The sequence below is a fragment of the Equus przewalskii genome, chromosome 2 (genome assembly GCF_037783145.1).
Source record: "Equus przewalskii isolate Varuska chromosome 2, EquPr2, whole genome shotgun sequence".
Taxonomy (NCBI): Eukaryota; Metazoa; Chordata; class Mammalia; order Perissodactyla; family Equidae; genus Equus; species Equus przewalskii.
The window spans coordinates 81814835-81835048 of NC_091832.1; the positions used below are offsets into that span (position 1 = coordinate 81814835).

At 42.8% G+C, this 20214-nt stretch overlaps 1 protein-coding gene across 5 annotated transcripts in view; it reads left to right on the forward strand.

Moving 5' to 3' along the window:
* GATB (glutamyl-tRNA amidotransferase subunit B) overlaps positions 1-20214 on the forward strand; it is a 74633-nt gene that overhangs the window by 28817 nt on the left and 25602 nt on the right. For 4 of the 5 annotated variants that reach the window (XR_011537750.1, XR_011537749.1, XR_011537751.1 and 1 more), the window contains exons 3-9: positions 21-134; positions 2509-2707; positions 3146-3268; positions 12294-12407; positions 14741-14825; positions 15520-15564; positions 17598-17787. Coding sequence is in view for 2 of the 5 variants with exons in the window: in XM_008526218.2 (XP_008524440.2) it covers positions 21-134; positions 2509-2707; positions 3146-3268; positions 12294-12407; positions 14741-14825; positions 15520-15564; positions 17598-17787 (870 nt within the window). In the remaining 3 variants the exon portion in view is untranslated. The remainder of the gene's footprint in view (positions 1-20; positions 135-2508; positions 2708-3145; positions 3269-12293; positions 12408-14740; positions 14826-15519; positions 15565-17597; positions 17788-20214) is intronic. The other variant, XM_008526226.2, reaches the window with a different exon arrangement.

Sequence of the window (20214 nt, forward strand, 5' to 3'; positions counted from 1 at the left end):
TGTGTGTCGTGTTTCCATAGGTTCTCAACAGGAGGTGCGTAGAAGCGGCGGTGATGACAGGCCTGGCGCTGAACTGCCGCATAAACAAGAAGTCCTTGTTTGACAGGAAGCACTACTTCTATGCAGACCTCCCTGTAAGTATGCTTTGTGACCCGCCCTCTGTGCATGCTCAGTGCTGGGGGTTTGGAGCAAGGGAGGCTGGCTGTGCCTCTCCTGTTTGCAGTCAGAGCTCTGTCCGTCTCAGCGGGCACTTCTGGCCAGCCCTGATGAAGGCAGGTGCCCCCCGACGTTTACTAGATTGGATGTGATTGTCCTGATTGCGGACTCCTTCCTTAGCCTCATGCTTCTGGTGGCTCACTCATAATTGAACGGGGAGTAGAAGCCGCCAGTGTTCTCAGGCTCGGCCCAGCCGTGGTGTTTGCTGCTAATTGCCTGTTAGGACCAAAGCTAACTTTGTGGCTGATGCCGTGGTAAACGCATACTGTAGCTCTGTAGACAGTGAGAGCGTCCCTCTTTTAAGCTTAAGTTCCTAATAATAGGACTGTCTCCGTTGGAGACACTTCTGTCATCTCACAAGGGGTAAATCAGTGGACACTAATAAGCAGAAACATGCACCAGAAGCCTGACTAACAGCAGTAATTGGCTGAGCAGTAAACCCAATATTAACCTGCTTTCTCCTTAAAATTAGAAAGTTTGTTTAAGAGAAGCCGGTGTGAACTACAGCCAATTTTTCATAATATTGAACTGAACCAAAACTGTGATGTTGAGTGTGTTTCCCAAAATAATGTTTCATTCTATCTGAGCCTCTGATAGTAAGTATGGCCCTCCTTCAGATTTAGAAAAACAGTAGTGACAATGTGGCTTCACATTATTCTCCTTGAACTGAAGATTAGGGTGAGCTGTTTTTTAATGGGTGAGGGCAGGAGTAAAATTAAATAAAAATGCAGTTAGAACCTGAATTCTCCAATTGCTGCTGCTTTTCCCCTCTGGCTGCCAGCCTTTTAGCAAATTATGCTGCTTAGTAGGATGGAGAGAATTAAACTGCGTTTTTTCATCTTTAAAAGTGGTAACCAGTTTGGTTAAGGTGGGAGACTGACCAATATGTGACTAAAATGAGATGTTTTGATTATCTGTGGCTTTCTCTTCTTTCTAGACCAGGTAGCTCAGATAATCTAGGGTTAGTCTTGCTAAATCTTACATGGAACATACTTATGCTAAAGAAGTATTTGTTGTTTATCTGAATAAACAATTTATTCAAATTATTCAAATTGGACTTTAACTGAGCATCCTGTGTTTTTTCTGACAACCCTGCTCAGAATTTAATTTTTACAAATTGAGACTTCCTATTTCAGTCCAGGGAATGAGTTGGCCTAATGCAGTGGTTTTCAAAGTATGTTCCCCAGGCCACTAGCATCAGCATCTCCTGGGAAGTTGTTAGAAATATAAATTCTCACGTGCCTCCCCAGACCTGCGGAATCAGAAACTCGTCAGGTGGGGCCAGACAGTCTGTGTTTTGATTAGCCTGCTGAGTGATTCAGATGCAGCTAAAGTTTGAAAAATGCTGGCCTGCTGACTAGGAGCGCAGACTCTGGAGCTAGACCATCTGAGTTGAAATCCTGATGTTAGTACTTACTAGCTCTGTGGCTTTGGGCAAGGCCCTGTACCTCCCTCATAGGGTTGTCATGAGGATTAAAGGGGGTAAGGCACTGAGGACAGTGTCTGGACCACAGACGCTACAGATGCTTCAGATGCTTCAGCTGTTATTCTGTTTCTCTCCAGTTCTCCGTGTTGACCCGCCATCTCTTTAGTGTGTGTTGATGATGCGTGTGTCATTTGAAAGTAATTCTTCCTCTCCACTTAGAAGGAGGTGAGGGATTCCCTGCAACACCCATCAGTATGTCAGTACTGCGTACTTTCCATTAGCCGCGTGTGAGTGTCACAGCGTTTTTTGGCTAGAGGAGCAGGGAAGTTGGGTTAGGGAGGGCAGCTGGCATGCGTGGTTAGCTTACAGAGCAGGAACAAAACAAGCTTAAGCGCACCAGCAACTGCTGTCAGCCCCGCTGAGAGTAGATGGCAGAATGCTTAGCCAGCACTTCCCAATAAGGGGGGTTCTGTCAGGAGCCCAGTAATCAGATGCGGAGTTTAGGCTAATGAGCTAAGTGGAAACAATAAATTCTTTTCTTAGAGGTCTCTGACAGTGAGATTATTGTTATTCCCCAAAATGGTACTTTGGTAAGGAAGATGAGATTCGTGTTGTGTGTTGCATCATTATTGGGGGTAGGGGGCTGCAGGGAACGCAAAGGGGGATGGGAAAAGCCAGAAGAGGCCAGACTAAATTATGGCTGCAGTGCATAAACTAATTTTTCTTCTCCTTTTCCTTTTTTCTTTTTGTTTTGTTGTGTTGTGTTTTTAAGTAAGCCTGTAGTTTTGTGACATTAAAAGCAATAGTAAACTGGACCTAGCTTTTATATCTGGACTAATGACTGTGTAACCCATGTTTGTGTGCAGGCAGGCTACCAAATTACCCAGCAAAGGCTCCCAATCGCTGTGAATGGGAGCCTGGTGTACAGCTTCTGTGCAGGCAAGAACCGGAGTCAGGTGATCAACAAGACAGCGAGGGTCAAGCAGATCCAGCTGGAGCAAGACAGTGGCAAAAGCCTCCACGATGACCTGCGCTCTCAGACGCTCATTGATTTGAACAGGGCGGGTAGGCTTGGAGATTTTCCACTATTTTTCCTTCCAGCCACCTCTCTTCTCCTCCAGAGTTCTCCCAACCCAATTGAGGAAACAGGCCCAGGAACGTGACAGATGGAGATGAAAATATCAGCTTTGGTGTTGGCACAGCTGATTAGAGAGCATGGCTTGAACTGTGATTACTATTGGGTTTGCTAATAATCCACCCCTAAAATGAGGCAGATGTAGCTACCTAGTCACGGACCCAACAGCTGGACATCTTAAGTGGCCTTTAAAGAAATGAACCAAAGTTAAAAATCAAAATGTAGGGGGAAGAGAGAAACAATTCAGAGTCTAGAACCCACTTTGAGAGTCCTTCAGTAACGCAGGGTTTTCCTGAGACTTCGGCCTAACTTATCTGCTGATCCAATTGGAGAGCTCCAGTCAGACTGACCCTGCCTCTCTTTGGTAGGAGTTGGCCTGCTGGAAGTGGTCCTGGAGCCCGATATGTCCTGTGGAGAAGAGGCGGCAACAGCAGTCAGGGAGCTGCAGCTGATACTTCAAGCCCTGGGGACCAGCCAGGCAAATATGGCAGGTGAAGCCACAGGAGCTGTGTCCCTCCTCCTTTACCTCCTCCCTTTCTGCTTCCAGGCTCTCTTCTCACTGGAGTTTTGTTCTCTGCATCAGCTACATTGAGGTGGTATACCTCCTTTTTTCAGCCTTTTGCACTCTTGTTTGTTTTGTTTGTTCTTAGAATTTTCCTTGGATTCTTTTCTGAGCACCCAACCATGGTAAACACACAAACAACAGTGCAGAGAGACTAAGCCCAAGAAGGTGAGATTACGAGGCAAAGGACTAGATGCTTTCTGCTGGCTTCATGCATCAAAATGTTGAGGATTAATAAAATAATGTGTTTGAACAGTTTCATCTTTCTCAGAAGGGAGAAGCTGTGTTTACCCAGAATAACTCTTAGTTTGTGAGTGCTGTGTGGGTGGCAGGTTTTTGCTGTTTGATGCTTTTCCGTTAGGTCTCTTTCTTTTCCATCTTTTGTAGAATTTTCATCCATGTACAGCTGAAGCCAAATTCTAGCAACTATAAGCTAAGGTTACGATTTCACAAAACTTTAACTTTGAAATAAAATCTTAAGTTCAGTAGAAATATAGTAAGAAATTAAACAAAGAAAAAAATACTTGTACCCTTGAGACCAAGCAAACTGGATATCATTGATTACATTGGATTAAACTGGATATAAAGATTGATTGAGTATTGGTCAAACTCAGTTTCTTCATGGCTCGCTGCCTTGGTCCCTTCCTAATGCTGCCTTGCTGGTCCTGAAGTCCCTGGAAGTTCATTTCTCCCATGGTTTTCCGCTGTTTTCTGTTCCCAGGGGCTTTTTAAAAATTGCCGCCCGCAGAGCACTCCCTGATAGAGTGGAGGAAGGATACAAGTTCTGCATATACAGTTGTTGATCTGTACTCAGTACAGTGGTGTGTTAGTGAGGGTTCTCCAGAGAAACAGAACCAATAGAATGTGTGTGTGTGTTATAAAAATACGTATGTGTGTTTATATATAAGAGATTTATTATAAGGACTTGGCTTATGTGCTTATGGAGGCTGAGAAGTCCTAAGATGTGCAGTCAGCAAGCTCCGGGAGAGTCAGTGCAGGAGAGCTCTTGCAGGAGAGCAAGCTCCAGGATTGCCAGTGGAATAGTTCTAGTCCACGTCCAAGGGCCTGAGACTCAGGAGAGCCAATGCTGTAAAAGTCCGAAGGCAGAAGACTGATGTTGCAGCTCCAAGACAAGTAGAGCAAATTACCCCCTACTCAGCCTTTTTTTCTATTGAGGCCTTCAGCGGATTGAATGCGGCCCATCCACAATGGGAAAGGCAATCTGCTTTATTCAGTCTACCATTCTAATGTTAATCTCATCCAGAAACACCCTCACAGACACTCCCAGAATAATGTTCAGCCAAATATCTGGGTACCCCATGGCCCAGTCAAGTTGACACATAAAATTAACCATCATAAGTGGTCCAGTGGGTGCAAGTAAATACCAGTGATTATGATGCTTCATCTCTCTACCAGTTTATAATGCTATTTACCAACCTTTTTATGTCTCATAATATATTTGCATGTTACAAAGGGACTTCTGAATTTCTAATGCCACATTTGTCACATGGGACGTCTTACAAGCAACAAATTGTAACATCAGAGCCCTGGTACAAGTTGAATTTGGAGACAGAACTTGCTGATTTGCTATCTTCTTTAAGCCAAAGACTGGAAAAACACAGCCACATAAGTTTGAGTGGTGTAAAGGTTAGCTGCCTACAAATTTGTGTTATAGAAGTGAGGCTCTGTTTTAGAATAAAAGCGCTCTCCATTTTAGGTTTATGGCTCATGCTGCTTTTTTACCCCCAGAACATAAATGAGATATGGGCAGTTTGAATGGCTATCCATTTATGCACTGAGTGTTGATTCTCTGTTGCTTTAAAAAAGTTTTTATTATTCCATTCTTCCTCAAAATAACTATTTCCTACCAAACTTATGGAATAATAAACAGGCCACCTGTTAGCTGAGAAATAGTCCCATCTGGGACCTTGCCAAGAAATAAACCATAACGCAAGAACTCATCAGTCAGTGACAGCTGAGAGGGTTCATTAAATCGCATTTGTTGTGACACTTTTTGTTGCTTTTAAATACAAATCCAACAGCTTTGCCCCTAGCACAGCAGCAGAGTTGCTCTGGTTGTTATACAGTGCTCTGGGGATTGAAGGCCTGCCTGGAGTCTGTGGGGGTCCAGCTTTTATGCTGTTAGCATTTTATCTGCCCCGAGCCCTTTGCTCATTCTGCTGTCCCACGACCGACCGTAGGACCACTGTGTGTCAGCAGTGGAGACTGCAGCCTGGGAACTGAGGACCACCCTAGGGAGGACCCGTGGATCCCCAGCATGCTTTGGAATGACTCTTACATTGCTCTGGGCTGTGATTCAGTGAGTTCCTGATAGTTTTGCTAATGAGCATGGACCAGCTCAGCCCAGGTTCCAAAAGTCATTTCCTTCTCAGTGGATGTCTGCCACTGTTGAGATCCTCAAGGCAGTCTCTTGAGTTGAATGTGTACTTGATGTAGACGTACTAAATATTTCCATGATAATGATATCTGCCAGTTTGAACATTTAGTAGTGCTCATTGGTTCACTAAACATTTTTTAAAATTAATTTATCATCTCATTTAAACTTTATGACATTCCTGAGAGATAGGTATTATTATCCCTGTTGTACAGGTAGGAAACTGAGGCCTAGAGAAGTTGGGTTATTTGCCCAAGGAAGTGACCGAGCTGGAATTTGATCCAAGGTATGCCCGACTCCAGGAGCCCTTTCTTTAAGCACCGCAACAACACTGCTTCCTAGTGGCAGCGATGACACTGTCATAACAGCCATAGATAATGGCTTAGAGAGGCAGTGTAGCAAAGCATGGGTGCTGAGGGTGCTGAGGTCCCAGACCTGGGTTGGAATCCTGGCCTACACGTCTAGCTGAAGGAACCTGGGCAAGGTGTTTGATTTCTCTGAGCCTCACTTTCCGTACTTATACTTTAAAGGAAGACACCAAAGAGGAAAGGAAGTCATCCTAGTCTTCAGATAGAGTTGGGGCAGCTGGATGGTGTCACCCTTTACTGAGATAGGGAAGATTGGGAGAGGAATGGCAATCTGGAATTCCGTGTTGGATGGAAGTTTGAAATGCCTAAAGGATGCCTAAGTGGCTTTGTCGTTGAAGCTATATTGTAGGGAATGAACGTGGTGTAAAGTGTATAAAATTGCTCACAGGTCCTGACAGATGGCCTGTGCTCAGTCAAGGTTGGGTGCTTTTGTTAACAAGAATAAATAGTATTACTTCTGCGGAATCACCACTCATTTTGGATGAATAAGCTGTGTGAAATATGTTTGATAAAATTTGGTCACATTATTATTTTTTTGGTCAAACCTTGTTATTTAAGTTCTGGAGAGTATTCATCCATCAGAATGAGATAGCTTAACAGACCTTCTCACTAACTTCTCAGGCCCCTGCTGTTTACAGAAACAGTTTTCTCTCCCGATGTTATATCTCTGATGTGTGAATGTGTTTTAGAAAAAAAATATGTGACTGCACCATATCACTGTGCTCAGCGGTATAGTTTTTTAGTTTTGCTGTTACAAACCTCTACTTCTGGAGGGTAGAAATTGAGCTTAATAACATTCTCGTGATGTGTGAACCAAGGCCCTCCCTCAGTGTTGCAGAATGCATTGAAGTAAACCTGACTGGTAAGGCTTTTGCGCACTTGAGGCAATTTAACTTAATTTGTTTAAGAGGTATTTTGTCTTCCCTGGATAGAATGTCTTTTATTAATGTTTGATACTGTATTTGAATCCAGGCTAGTGAACTCTCTTTCAACACTGCAGGATGCTAAATGATTCCTCTCAGACATTTATGTAGTATGGTCTTCTCTGGGAGAGACTGAAATTCATGCTTTTATTCCCTTTCCAAATTAGAATTCTAAATTGTGAAAGATGGTTTCGTTTTTAAAAGCAGGTGAGGTCCAATTCAAGGCTCCCTTGAGTTCAAAAAAAGTTGTCTCCCCAAAGGCTTAATATCCATAATATATATAGAACTCTCGCAACTCAACCACAAAACATCAAACAACCCAATCAAAAAATGGGCTGGAGACATGAACAGACATTTCTCCAAAGAAGATATACTGATGGCCAATAGGCACATGAAAAGATGCTCATCATCGCTGATCATCAGGGAAATGCAAATCAAAACTACACTAAGATATCACCTTACACCCGTTAGAATGACAAAAATATCTAAAACTAATAGCAACAAATGTTGGAGAGGTTGCGGAGAAAAAGGAACCCTCATACACTGCTGGTGGGAATGCAAACTGGTGCAGCCACTATGGAAAATAGTATGGAGATTCCTCAAAAAATTAAAAATAGAACTACCATACGATCCAGCCATCCCACTACTGGGTATTTATCCAAAGAGCTTGAAGTCAGCAATCCCAAAAGTCCTATGCACCCCAATGGTTATTGCAGCACTGTTTACAATAGCCAAGACATGGAAGCAACCTAAGTGTCCAGCAATAGACGAATGGATAAAGAAGATGTGGTACATATATACAATGGAATACTACTCAGCTGCAAAACAGAACAAAATCATTCCATTTGCAACAACATGGATGGACCTTGAGAGAATTATGTTAAGTGAAATAAGCCAGCGAGAGAAGGACAATCTGTGTATGACTCCACTCATATGAGGAATTTAAAATTATGGACTAAGAACAGTTTAGTGGATACCAGGGGAAAGGTGGGGTGGGGGGTGGGCACAAAGGGTGAAATGGTGTACCTACAACATGACTGACAAACATTAATGTACAACTGAAATTTCACAAGATTGTAACCTATCAATAACTCAATTAAAAAAAAAAAAAGTTGTCTCCCAAGTATTGGGATTTGGTTGAGCAGAGCCCCGTGGACTTTGGAAGTTTCCTTTGAGCTGAATGGGCCTTTGAGATGATTCCAGCTGTAGATTAGTCCTATTCAGACAGAACTTTAGAACTTGTCAGGAACCTACGGTGAGACAGTAACCGGTCTGCTTATTGTTGAGGAAAATACCAGAGTTTTGGCTCACTCAACAAGGTATTAATTTATTGAACAATTACCATGTGCCAGACCCAGCTCTCGGTTCTGAATAGAGCACTGAAAAAGACATTGTTCCTGCTACACAGAGCTTATATTCACAAGGGAGAAAGATACATTAACAAATAAAACAATTATAGAGATAAGTGCATTAAGGAAATAAATAGGGTGCCATGATAAAGCATAACATTGGAAGGTACAGGCCTTTCAGAGGAGGCAGCATTTATTTGAGACCTGAAGGATGACCCCAGGCCGCAGCCAGCGTAGAACTAGGGAATGGACACTCAGGGAGCAGCAAGGCAAAGTCCCTGAGAGGAGAAAAAGCTCAGAATGTGCTCTGAGGTCACAGAGGTAAAGAAGCCGACTGGAGCGGAGGCGTAAGGAGCAGGGGAATGTGGCATCAGAGAAGTCAGAAAAGATAGGCAAGGGGTAGATTACCAACGCTGGTAAGAAGTTTGGATGTCATTCCAAGTGCAGTGGGAAGTCATTGAGGGGCTTTTAAGCAAGGGACTGTTTAATGTTTTAGAAAACCGCTCTGTGGAAAGCAGATTTCAGAAGGGTAAGAGTAGGAGCAAGGAGGCCAGTTAAGAAGCTTTTGCAATAGTTCAGATGAAAGAGGGTGTGGACAGGGCTGGTGTCAGTGAAGGTGGAGAGATCAAGATGAGTAGATTCAAGATGGCTTTTAGACATAACAGGGTTTGTTAACAGTATGGAAGGCAAGGGGCAGGAAGAAATCAAGGATGCCTTCAAGGAAGTTTGAGAAGCTAAATGGTGGTGCTATTTACTGAAACTGGGAAGATGAGGACAAGAATGGCTTTGTAGAAGGGCTACTCAGGATTTAGTTTTAGAAATTGAAATACCTGTGAGACCTCCAAGAGGTGGTGTCAAGTAGATATTGAAGGTCAGTGTGGAGCTCAGAGCAGAGGTCTGGGCTGAGGAGAGAAATTTAGGAGTTATCAGCACATGGATTGTATGTATTTAAAACCATGTACCCCTACAGAGAGAGTAAATGAAGAAGACAGTCCTGAGTTTGGATGGGAAAGAAAACACCAGCAAATGAAATGGAAATAGAGTGTCCAGGGAGATAGGAGAGAAACCAAGAGAGCATAAAATCTCAGCAGCCGAGAGAGGAAGATATTTCAAGAAGGCAGGATTAGTTGGTATGTCACATGCTGCTGAGGTGAAGACAGAAGGTATCCTGTGTTGGATTTGGATTTGGTGACTTTGACGAGGCATTTTCAGAGAGCTGGGCATAGAAGCCAACCTGAAGTGGGTTTAGGAGTAAATGGGAGGTGAGATGGTGGAGACAATATGTGCAAGAAACAAACTAACTAACAAACAAAACTTGTTCAAGAGGATTTGCTGAAAAGAAAATCAGAGAAACCATAGCTGAATAACTGATGAGGAGAGAATTGGGTTCAAGGGAGTAGGTGTTTGGTTTTCAGTTTGTTTTTTTAATGAGAAATCCTATTGCATATGTATATATCAGAAGTAATGCTGAGTGCCAGCCCTGATGGGCCTAGTGCTTAAAGTTTGGCATGCTCTGCTTGGGTGGCCTGGGCATAGAACCACACCACTCATCTGTCAGTAGCCATGCTGTAGCAGCCACTCACATAGAAGAACTAGAAGGACTTACAACTATACACAGCTATGTACTGGGACTCTCAGGGAGGGGGGTGGGGGAAGGAGGAAGATCAGCAACAGATGTTAGCTTAGGGCGAATCTTCCCCTGCAAAAAGAAAAAGAAGTAATGCTGAGAAAGAGAGATTAATGACTGATGTGGGAGAGAAGAGTAGAAGAGAGAACTTAAGGCAAGAGAGGTGGAGATTTAAAAAAAGATTTAAAATCTGGGTCCTCAAGGGCTTTCCATTCTGGTCTTAAAGATAAGATTAATTCAAAAAAGACTATAGTCATGTGCTAAATTCTGTGGTATTCATTGTGTATATTCTAATAATTCAGAGGAGCCACCAGTGGTGGCTAGCTTATGGATATGAGTTTCTAGGAGGAGAAGGTGGTAACAATTAAGTGAGACCTTGAAGCTTGAGCAGAGGTTGAAGAAGGGACAGTAACACTGATAAAGAGAATGTACAGGAGCCAGCAGAGTAGACAGGGTCTTGTATGCAGAAAGCTCCTCTGATTAAAGGAGAGCTTTCTCATGGAATGAGTAGTAGAAAATGTGGGTCATGTCAACGAAAACCAGATGAGGGCTCTTGAATACCAAGCAGGGGAGATGAGATGATCCAGCAGGAGCTGGCTATACACTTGAGCAAGCAACAGGAATGATGAAAACCATGTTATAGCAGGCTAAAGTCATAGCCACATTGTAGGTGACTGGACAAGGAGGGCTTGCGGTGTTAAGTCAGGATGCTCTCCTGTAACCAGGGCCTGAAGTTCCTCAGGCGAGGGTGGCAGCAGTGGAAATGGAGAGGAAATGCCAGATATGAGGGATGTTTGGAGGGAAGAACTGATAGGATCTAGTTGTCAGTTTGGATATAAAGGGTAAAGAAAACAGAAGCAGAAGATGACTTCAGGGTTCCTAGACCAAGAATCTGGTGATGTCAGTAGTGGTGGGGACTTCTTGAGATGCGGGTAAGCACAAATTGTCCCAAAGGTGCTACAGGATTTCATAAAAAATGTTTAGAAGTCCACGCTAGAGTAATTTCTGGACCGAAAGTCACCTTTTCCCTGACTGTTGGCATGGGTGGCAGTTGGAGCCGAGGGTGGGTGAGCTCTTTCCCTTTTCTGAGGGAAGGAGTGGAGAGCAAGGCAAGCAGCGGCCGGCAGCCTCCTCAGACCTCAAGAGGAGGAGCTCCTCCTCGAGCTCTGGGGAGACCGCCATTCCCCCATTCAGCCGTGGAGGAATGACAGAGACGACCTCCAAGGGTCTCCTTTTCTTGGCGTGGAATTTATGTATACTATTTTATTATGTTAATATGCTTTTGCTGAGGAATCTTGGAAAATGAATTTATTTATTCAGCTCATCAAAACATCCCGGTTTGTCAGATTACTTTTTAGTTTAAAAACCTGCCCAGGAAAATAAAAATCCAGCAGTTTGTCTTCTCATTGTGTTGTGTTCTGTCTTAGTATAAATATTGTAATCGAAATTGGAGAATAGAGAATTTGAGCTTTACCTTGTAGGGTGTAAAACGTGATTATTTCTTATCTTCATCTCCCTGTTTGTCTTGGGATTTTGCCTCCTTCTCCTCAAGGGCCTCTTAGTGCCCTCCACAAACCGCTTGCTTCCTTAGGGGTTATGGCTCCTAATCTGAGAGGGCTCTCGGGGTCGGAGAAGGTCCAGGATGGGGACGGCCCCCCACAGACTCTCTGCCTACCAGCACTGTCTGCTGCGGCAAATCCTCAGCAATCAGGAAGGATTCAGAGTCATGTTTGTGGAAGGAAGAGATTATTACAGTACCTGCAGGACGAGGAAGGAAAAAGCCCAGGGTTCTGGCTCTTGCCCTTGAGCTGTAAATTCTCAAGGACTCTCTTATAAATCTCCTGGAATCGCTGTTGGAAATCCACATTCCATTGGAGAGCAGTGTAGGGTTATCAGACGATCGTTTCCGAGGCCCTCCCCCCAACCCAGCTCTGACACTTTGAAAAAACTTCAGAATAAAACTGCAGAGTAAATCTCCATTTTAACAGTGTTGTTTTTCTTATTTGGCAGAAAAGAAATTAGATTTCCCCAGCTAGTAAATCCAAAATTTCTCCTCTTTCCTGCTTGTGCAGAAGCGCACACAAACACACACACAGATACACACACAAATGCCCCAATGCCTTGGGACTGTAATTCTCTTCAGTGGACAGCAGTACCAGCCATGTACTTCAGGACCAACCATACAAACAGCAAGTAGAGTTAGATATTGCTTGCCTGGACACTGTTTTACCTTAAAAAGACCATGTTGCCTAAAAGAATTTCTAGAGAGTTGCCTTTTTTCTTTCCTTTTAGAGGGCCAGTTGAGAGTGGATGCCAATATATCTGTGCATCATCCTGGAGAGCCTTTGGGCGTTCGAACTGAAGTGAAGAATCTCAACAGTGCCAGGTTCTTGGCCAAAGCAATAGGTGAATATCAGCTGTTATTCCTGATGTACCTCTTTGTATCAGTTATCTTTTGCTATGTAACAAGCCACCCCAAACCTTAGTGGCTTATATAATAACCATTTCAGTTTTCACAGTTCTTTGGATTGGGTGGTTTTTCTGCTGGTCCTGCCTCAGCTCACTCATGTAGCTGTGGGAAGCTGGCAGCTCAGCTGAAACAGAGGATCTAAGATGACCTCACTCACATGTAGGGGCATTGGTACTACGGGTCTGCTAGGTGTCTCTGTCCGCCTTGTTTTCTTCATTTGCTTGCCTAGCCTGGGCCTTCTTTCGCAGTGGGGCATTCCAGGAGGATGAAGGCAGAAGCCTCAAGGCCTCTTGAGTCCAAAGCTCTAGAACTCACACAGTGTCTCTTCCAGGATAGTCGGTCAAAGCAGATTGAATTCAAAGCAGACTCGAGGGAAGGGGAAATAGACTCCACCTCTTTGTTGGAGGATCTGCAAAATACTGTAGCTCTGTTTTTCCACCTACCGCATTCTTTCTGATGAGCCTGAACTTTATAATGTCATATTTTCTCATTATAGATTGGCCACAATTTGACCTAATTGGTCAATATGTTTTTCTGCTCTTTACTGTTTTTGCTAATAGATTGTATGCGACTATGTAATCAAGTATTGGTCTTGTTGGAGTACATGCTGTGGGTATTTCAGTGTTAACAAATATATAATAATAATTAAAATAGAACAGTTGAGCGAGATGAACATCTGGGGCAGTCCTTCAGGAATTGCTGACTGTGAATCTGAGGGGAAGACATCTCAGAGAATAAAAATATTCTTTAAAACCAGAGGGCTCTAGAGAGGAAGAGAGGAGGTAGAATTTAAAGTCACCCCTTTGAGGTGCACAGACCACAAGACAACTGAATGTGTTGCTACAGCCAAAATGTTGAGTAGAGTCCTGGATCTTGTCAAGAAAAGTATTAGAAACAATACAGAAAAGATTTTCTAGTCTGGTATAAAACCGTATTATCTGAACCTGAAATGATCTACCAGGGTCAGTGAAGACATTCTGAGTCTACAAATTTTTAGGACAAAGGCATTAAAATGGTCAAAGGGATAATATGTGGGAGGGGAAGGGTTAGGGGATGGTCCCTTATGAAGACATGCTGCTGTCTCCAAAAGGAGACGCAGTCCGTGCTTCTGAAGCCATGGAAGGTTGGGTCAGGGAAAACCCTTCCAGTCCAAGTTCGTGAAGGGGAAGCCTGAACGAATGGAAGAAAGTTCCACTTCACTAGTAGATATTCAGTGTTCTGGGACTCAATATTCTAAGAGGTGGTGACGTTAACCTCAAAAAACAGACAAGCAACAAGATTTTAGGTAGATTCATCCATGATGAGTTATGAAGGAGACTCCTGCCTATTTTTGGCTGTCCCTAACCTTCAGTTGTCCTATGAAGTACCCTTTGGAGCAATAGTCTGAGATAGAATTCTACCTGTGGTCTGACTCAGACTGGAAGAACCAAAGCTTTACTATTATGGGCTTAATTCTCCAAGCCTATAATTCCCACCCCCCACCCCCCATTTCTCTCCCTACACCAGGCCTTTTAGCCATCACCTCATGTCAGTTGAAGAAAGCATTGGAGAGGGGGAGATGAGGAGCAAAAACTAAGATGTTTTGGTGTTGCTGCTTCTTATGAGCTCAGATGAAAGACTTTGGATTTGGGCAAGGGAAGGTGGTTCGTGATGGGGGTGCGGAATTACGAGGGAGGCTAAAGCTGTTTTCATAAAGGAGCTTAGCAGTTGTGGCGATGTTTTGATTACCACAGTCTGCCTTGTTTGAGGGTGAGAGAACATGGCATAGAGCTGTGGCTCCTAATCATTTGGGGTCAGAGATCCCTTTGAAACTACAATGGAAATTCTGGACTCTCTCTCTCCAAAAATGTACATATGCACACACTCACATTTTGTATATAATTTCAGGAGGTCCCAGAACCCCCTGAAGCCCATCCACGGATCCCAAGATAAGAACTCTTGATAGGCGGGCAACAGTCCTAGATGTGGAGTCACGAAGCCTCGGTGTGGGTCCCAGCCCTTCTTCTGCCAAGTTGTATAATCTGTACTGGGTTGCTTGAGCTGTCTGAACCTGAGTTTTCTCAAAAAGTGAGAGAGCGGAGCTTCCTAAAAGGCCTTTTCTAGCACCATTGTTCTGTGAGTGAGAAGAAAGCAAGCACATAAGGGAAGAATTATTATAAACAGCTCTCTCAATTATTTCTTGACTTAAAGATTGAAAAAGATTTCTAATTATTGCTTGACTAGATGAAAAGAATCAAAATATGGTACTAAATTGCTTTGTTTTTCTTAGACTATGAAATTCAGAGACAAATCAATGAACTTGAGAATGGAGGTGAAATTCTAAATGAAACTCGCTCATTTGATTCCAAGCTGGGGTGAGTTTGCACTGATGGGCATCTTGAATACAGCTGGGTGCTACAGGCCAGCCGTGTACCCTTGAAGAAGGTATTTAGCTTCTCTGCACTTTGGTTTCCTTATTAGGAAAATTAGGAAAATACTGTACCCCACAGGGATATAATATACCCTCGTAAGAGGGCTGGTAAGAGTTTTAAGCTGGACCAGACTCGTACATAAGCGCTTAGTCTTAGCTACTGGCCTTCCCTTGCTTTCAGCTTACCTGCTTTTTGGCAAGAATTTTTACTTCCTCACATTCTGTCATACTTAAGCTCTACCAGTTTAAGCTAGAGGTAGAGGAAAGCTTAGAGCTGGTTGTAGATGTGCCTTTTTCTGTTTAGATAACTGTGACTCTGGTTCTCTAACTCTCAATTTTGAGGATTTTATACTTTTAGCAGAAGACTGAAAAAAGCTCAAAAGTATAGAGTTTGAGCTGGTTAAAAGCTGGAAGGGTTGAAGCATTTTCTTTTCTCCCTTTTTCTTTTTTTCATTATCTTTCTAAATATTTCTCCTTTTTTAATGTTGTTTTTTAATATGGTTGTGTAAGTGTCTCCCAAGGAAGGCTGAAGAGCTTGAATTTACCCATGTCCTTTATTGTAGGGAAGCCCTCTCTGTGTAGACACACTAGCCAATGCTGCATGCAATGTTTAATGTTTTCTTATTTGTCCATCGTAGGTGCACCATACCGATGAGAGACAAAGAAGGAAAACAAGACTACAGGTGGTTACTCCTCTTGTCAAAATACCATTCTGTATTTGGGGTCAGGGACATATTTCAAATCTACTTACAGATCAACATAATGATCCTGGGTAGTTTTTAGGAACCACTTTTCGTTGTTGTTGCATGATGGAAAATCTAGACCTCCTATTTTATGTGTGTACTGAGAGATAGAAAGAATATTTTCTTGATTTGGTGGCCTCAGAATGCCTTATTTGATGGGATTCAACTATTGGAAGACATTTGTTCACTCATCACCTCTGTGTCAGACTTGTTATAATTGAGCTAAAAGGATAGCAATTGAGGATGGGGCTTAGGCTGTTCTTATTCTTATATTCAGTAACAAATTCAGTAAAATACTGATTGATGTTCCATGAAAAAAGAGATGTGTAAGTTAACAGCATTTCCCTTCAAACGTCAATTTATGCTATTTAATTGATAAATTAAACAAATTGGATTTAATATGAGACCCAGAAATAAAACAAATAGTAAGGATAGGCTTAAGATAAACTGTACCTTTTGTTTTTTCCCCATTGAGTTTAGCCGATTGCAAAGATTGAAGTTTTAAGCAACAGAGTTGTTGTTGAGGTTAGCCCACCTTTCCTTTGTGAAGTGCAGGAAGATGCAAGTGCAGCTATTGCTGTCAATGAGGAACAAATGTAGCATCATGATGCGGGAAGAAGCAGCACAGAAACCTTAGCGTGAACTTCAGTTCCAGGCCTCCTCTCCTGCGTCTGTCAAAGTCAAGATTATTTTAGTTGCTGTGAAATTCTAGATTCAATCTGTACTTCCCAGGACTTCTTTGTTCTTCAGTTTTGCCCCTACTCTGTTTTTATGCTTTCTTGCTAAGCATGGAGTTTGGCTTTTAGCTTAGTTGGTGGCATCAGCTCGACTCCTCAGGTTAATAGATGGTGGGATTCAGGAAGCCTCCCTTTGGTTTCCTCTTGCCTTCGCAAGTCGGCTGACGGGTAACACAGATCTTCCGTCAGGTGATGGGTTGTTCTCATTTCTAATCTCTTACCTTGGAGCCACCGTTTGTTCTGCATAACCTGCTTCTCCATTAGCCCTTTGACAAGTGTGGGCAGAGAGAAAATGTTAGTGCTAGAACAGAACAGAGGGAGAGACATCTTTGTTTCATAAAATTGTATGCAGTGGTATAGCTTCCACATTTTTTAAAATTAATTGACTTTATTTTTTTAGAGCAGTTTTAGGTTTACAACAAAAGTGAGTGGAAATTACAGAGAGTCCCCATAAACTCCTACCTCCTCCCACCCACCCAGCCCCACAAGTTTCCCCTAATACCGTCTTGCTTTAGTGTGGTCCATTTGTTACAATTGATAAACTGATACTGATACCTTATTATTAACTAAAGTCCATAGTTTATCTTAGGGTTCACTGTTTATGTTGTACGTTCTGTGGATTTTGACAAATGTCTAATGACACATATCCACCATTACAGTGTCGTACTGAATAGTTTCACTGCCCTAAAAGTCCCTTGTGCTCCACTTATTCCTCCCTGCCTCCCTCCTCACTAGCTTCTACATCTTATTTCAGCAAAATCCGTTCGTTTCTTCCACTTATCAAGAAGGAAAGTATTTATTTTTCTTTTGACTTTTGCTTATTACTCAAATACTATTAAAAATAGTGAAAATTTAAAAATGGGGGAAAGTCATCTTTCTCCCTAATAAGTAAGTGGTTCTCATTTGGTCTTCTTTTTTCGAGTTCATCATTACTAATACATGCTTTATCCACAATTACAAATCACAGTGTGGCATCCACCTTGCGTTGTGCCTTTTCCACTCATCACGAGTTCGTAAGCATGGAGAGTGGCAGATGTGGTGGCTTTGACCTGTAATTTACACTCGTGCAGAAACTAGTTCCTGGGAGCCAGGAAGAGTTGATAATACAGGACATTAGAAAATATTTGCAAGTAACATGGCATCTAAACACAGAAACTTTCATATTACTGATAGATTTTTTTTTTCTTGTTAAACCAAATGCTTCAGAGTCAGGCCCGGTCTCCTCTCTCTGCCTAGGTTTATGCCCGAACCCAACCTCCCTCCCCTGCTGCTCTACGACACTGAGTCTCTGCCCGCCGGCGCAGACCCGCAGCAAGTGATCGATATTGACCGGATTCGGGAGCAGCTGCCCGAGCTCCCCAGCGTGACCCGGGAAAAGCTTGTCCAACAGTATGGGATGCTGCCGGAACACAGCTTCACCTTACTGGTAAGTATTGATCAGAAGCTAAAATACACCCAGCTCGGCGGCTCGGGTAATGCTGTTCAGTGGGCCCTGAGTGGAGCGGGCAGATTGCTTCGGCTATATGATAGATGGTTCTGAGAAGAGCGAGGCCTGATGATCTTTGCTCATTACCCTTTATAGTAAATGCTCCTCATAAAACCAGAAGATGAAGCAGAATCTCGTGTCAGTCATTTTTTCTGTGTAGAAAGGAACAGCTGCTCACAGGAGCCGTGGAGGCTTCCTCAAGACAGTCCAAATGTTATGGATGAGTGTGTGCTCATATGTCTGTGGGACAGAAGAAAAATCGATGTATAGGCTTTCTAGATATCTGGCAGTATTGAACCGTGACAAGGTCTGACAGGAAGTTAGGTTCTCAAAAGCTAGACAGTTGTTTTACCAATTGCAGAAGAAAAGATTTATTCCACACGAAATGCTGAAAACTCTGACTAAAAGTATCGGTCCTTTGAGGCTTGAGGATGCATCTAAGGGGGCCGTTAGAGACTCTGACGCCACTGAGATCTGCTTAGGGATTTTCCAGCCTTTTCAAAGCTGCTTGGGGCTTTGCAGCTTTCTCTGTCATGGCAACATTAAAGCGAGACGGCCTCAGCGAGTGTAGCATTTTGTCACAGTTGTCTTCTACTTGTCTGTTAGGCAGGAGTGGAAAGTTCTGCTGTCACATCTTTCAGAGACCAGGCATATGCCATGCTCATCTTTTGGAGCAGCGGAATCTATGGAAACTCTGGATTTTTGCATTTTAAATGACCAATAATAAATATATAGGGGTGTCAGGATATACATATTTATGTGTATATTTATATTCTTCAATAATGGCAACTCAGCCATTTCTGGTACAAGGTAGGCAACCAAATGTTTGTTGAATGATTTTTCTCTTTATCATCTATAAATCAGCTAATTTGAGAAGTATCCAGAGTGTCTCACATGAAAACTCCTCTTTTACTACCAATAACGATTAGGCATGACCAGGTATTTTCCCATACTTTAGTCAGAGGAGATCACTATCTCCTGTGGGTGCTGTTGTCTCTTATTTAGGCCTCTGTGGTGAGTATATCGCTGTATTTTACTTACTCATTGGTGTATCTTGTCCAGCGCCTGGAAGGAAGGACTGTTTCATCCTCTCACTCTCTGTTACTCAGCACAGCTTCGCACATCAACAGTGCTTAATGCCGAATCTCTGTAGGAAGCAGTTAGTCAGCATCTCGTACAGAACACCTTTTAACCTGAAGCCTTTTACAACTCATGTATTTTTCCTAGATTGATTTAACCGAACTGAGTTTTAGTCTTTTACAGCTTTCCCACCATCTTGATCACTTGAATTTCCAGCCCACTTGAAATCAATTCCAGACTAAATACTAAATGCTAAATTCCAGTCCTGCATTTTATAACATATTTGCCAAATTATATAGGGGACACGAGGACAGGGACGGAGGCTACCCAGCCTCAAAGACGTCAGTTCCCTCTCTCCATTTGGCCTTCTACCAGGTGGACAAAGGCGACCCTTGGAGGTCGTGAATGATGAGCTCCCGTTTCTTGGCCATTTCTTTGCTCAAGACTGTGATTTGCAAGAAGAATCCAGTAAATATGTTAAGAATTCTTTTCATATATCAGGTTTCTGCATAAGAGAAGTGAAAGACCTTTCAGAATCTCCTCCCAAGAATATGGCTCTTTCTGTCCAAGGCACTGTCTGAAAACATACGCTCCCCTCAGAGAGCATCTCTGTAGGATTGTCACACTCGGCCTCTGACCAGCTTGTGATGGGGGACCGTCTGCCTCCCTTTGCTGAGAGGAGGCTCTCTGAGGGTAGAGACATTTTTACATTCGTGTTTGTGTCCCAGGCTCCATGCATGCGTCCTTCCACTGCCAGAACCCAGGAGGCCTTGAAGAAACGTCTGCTGAGACGTGGCAGAGGAGTGAGTTTGTGTTTTCAAGTTTAAGGCCCTCTTTAGGGAAACCTGCCTTTGATATATTCAGTTCAGCACTTTTATCAGCATCTCATATGTAGCAAGTACTGAGATAGGGACAAAGATTTAAAAAAAATTTTTTTTTAAAGAAGAGGTTTTCTTTGGTTTCCAGGAGTTTATATATACACACATATGACACTACAGCTAACCCAGCACCCGAGGCAGATTGCATTAGACAGATGTATGATGTAGGAGGGGAGCCCAGAGGAGGTGATGATTAACTTGATTGGGACAAAAGGAGAAAACTTCAAGGAGATGATTTTTGAGCCAGTTTTGAAGGGACTTATTTTTTGGTATCTTAAAAATATGCTTATTTTTTTGGCTTGCAGATAATGTAGTATTTTTTTTTAAGGGCTAGTACTTGAAATTTCCAAGATAAGTGAGAAGAGAACTTGATAAGAGTGGAAAAAAGAACGATTCAAATTGTTTTTCT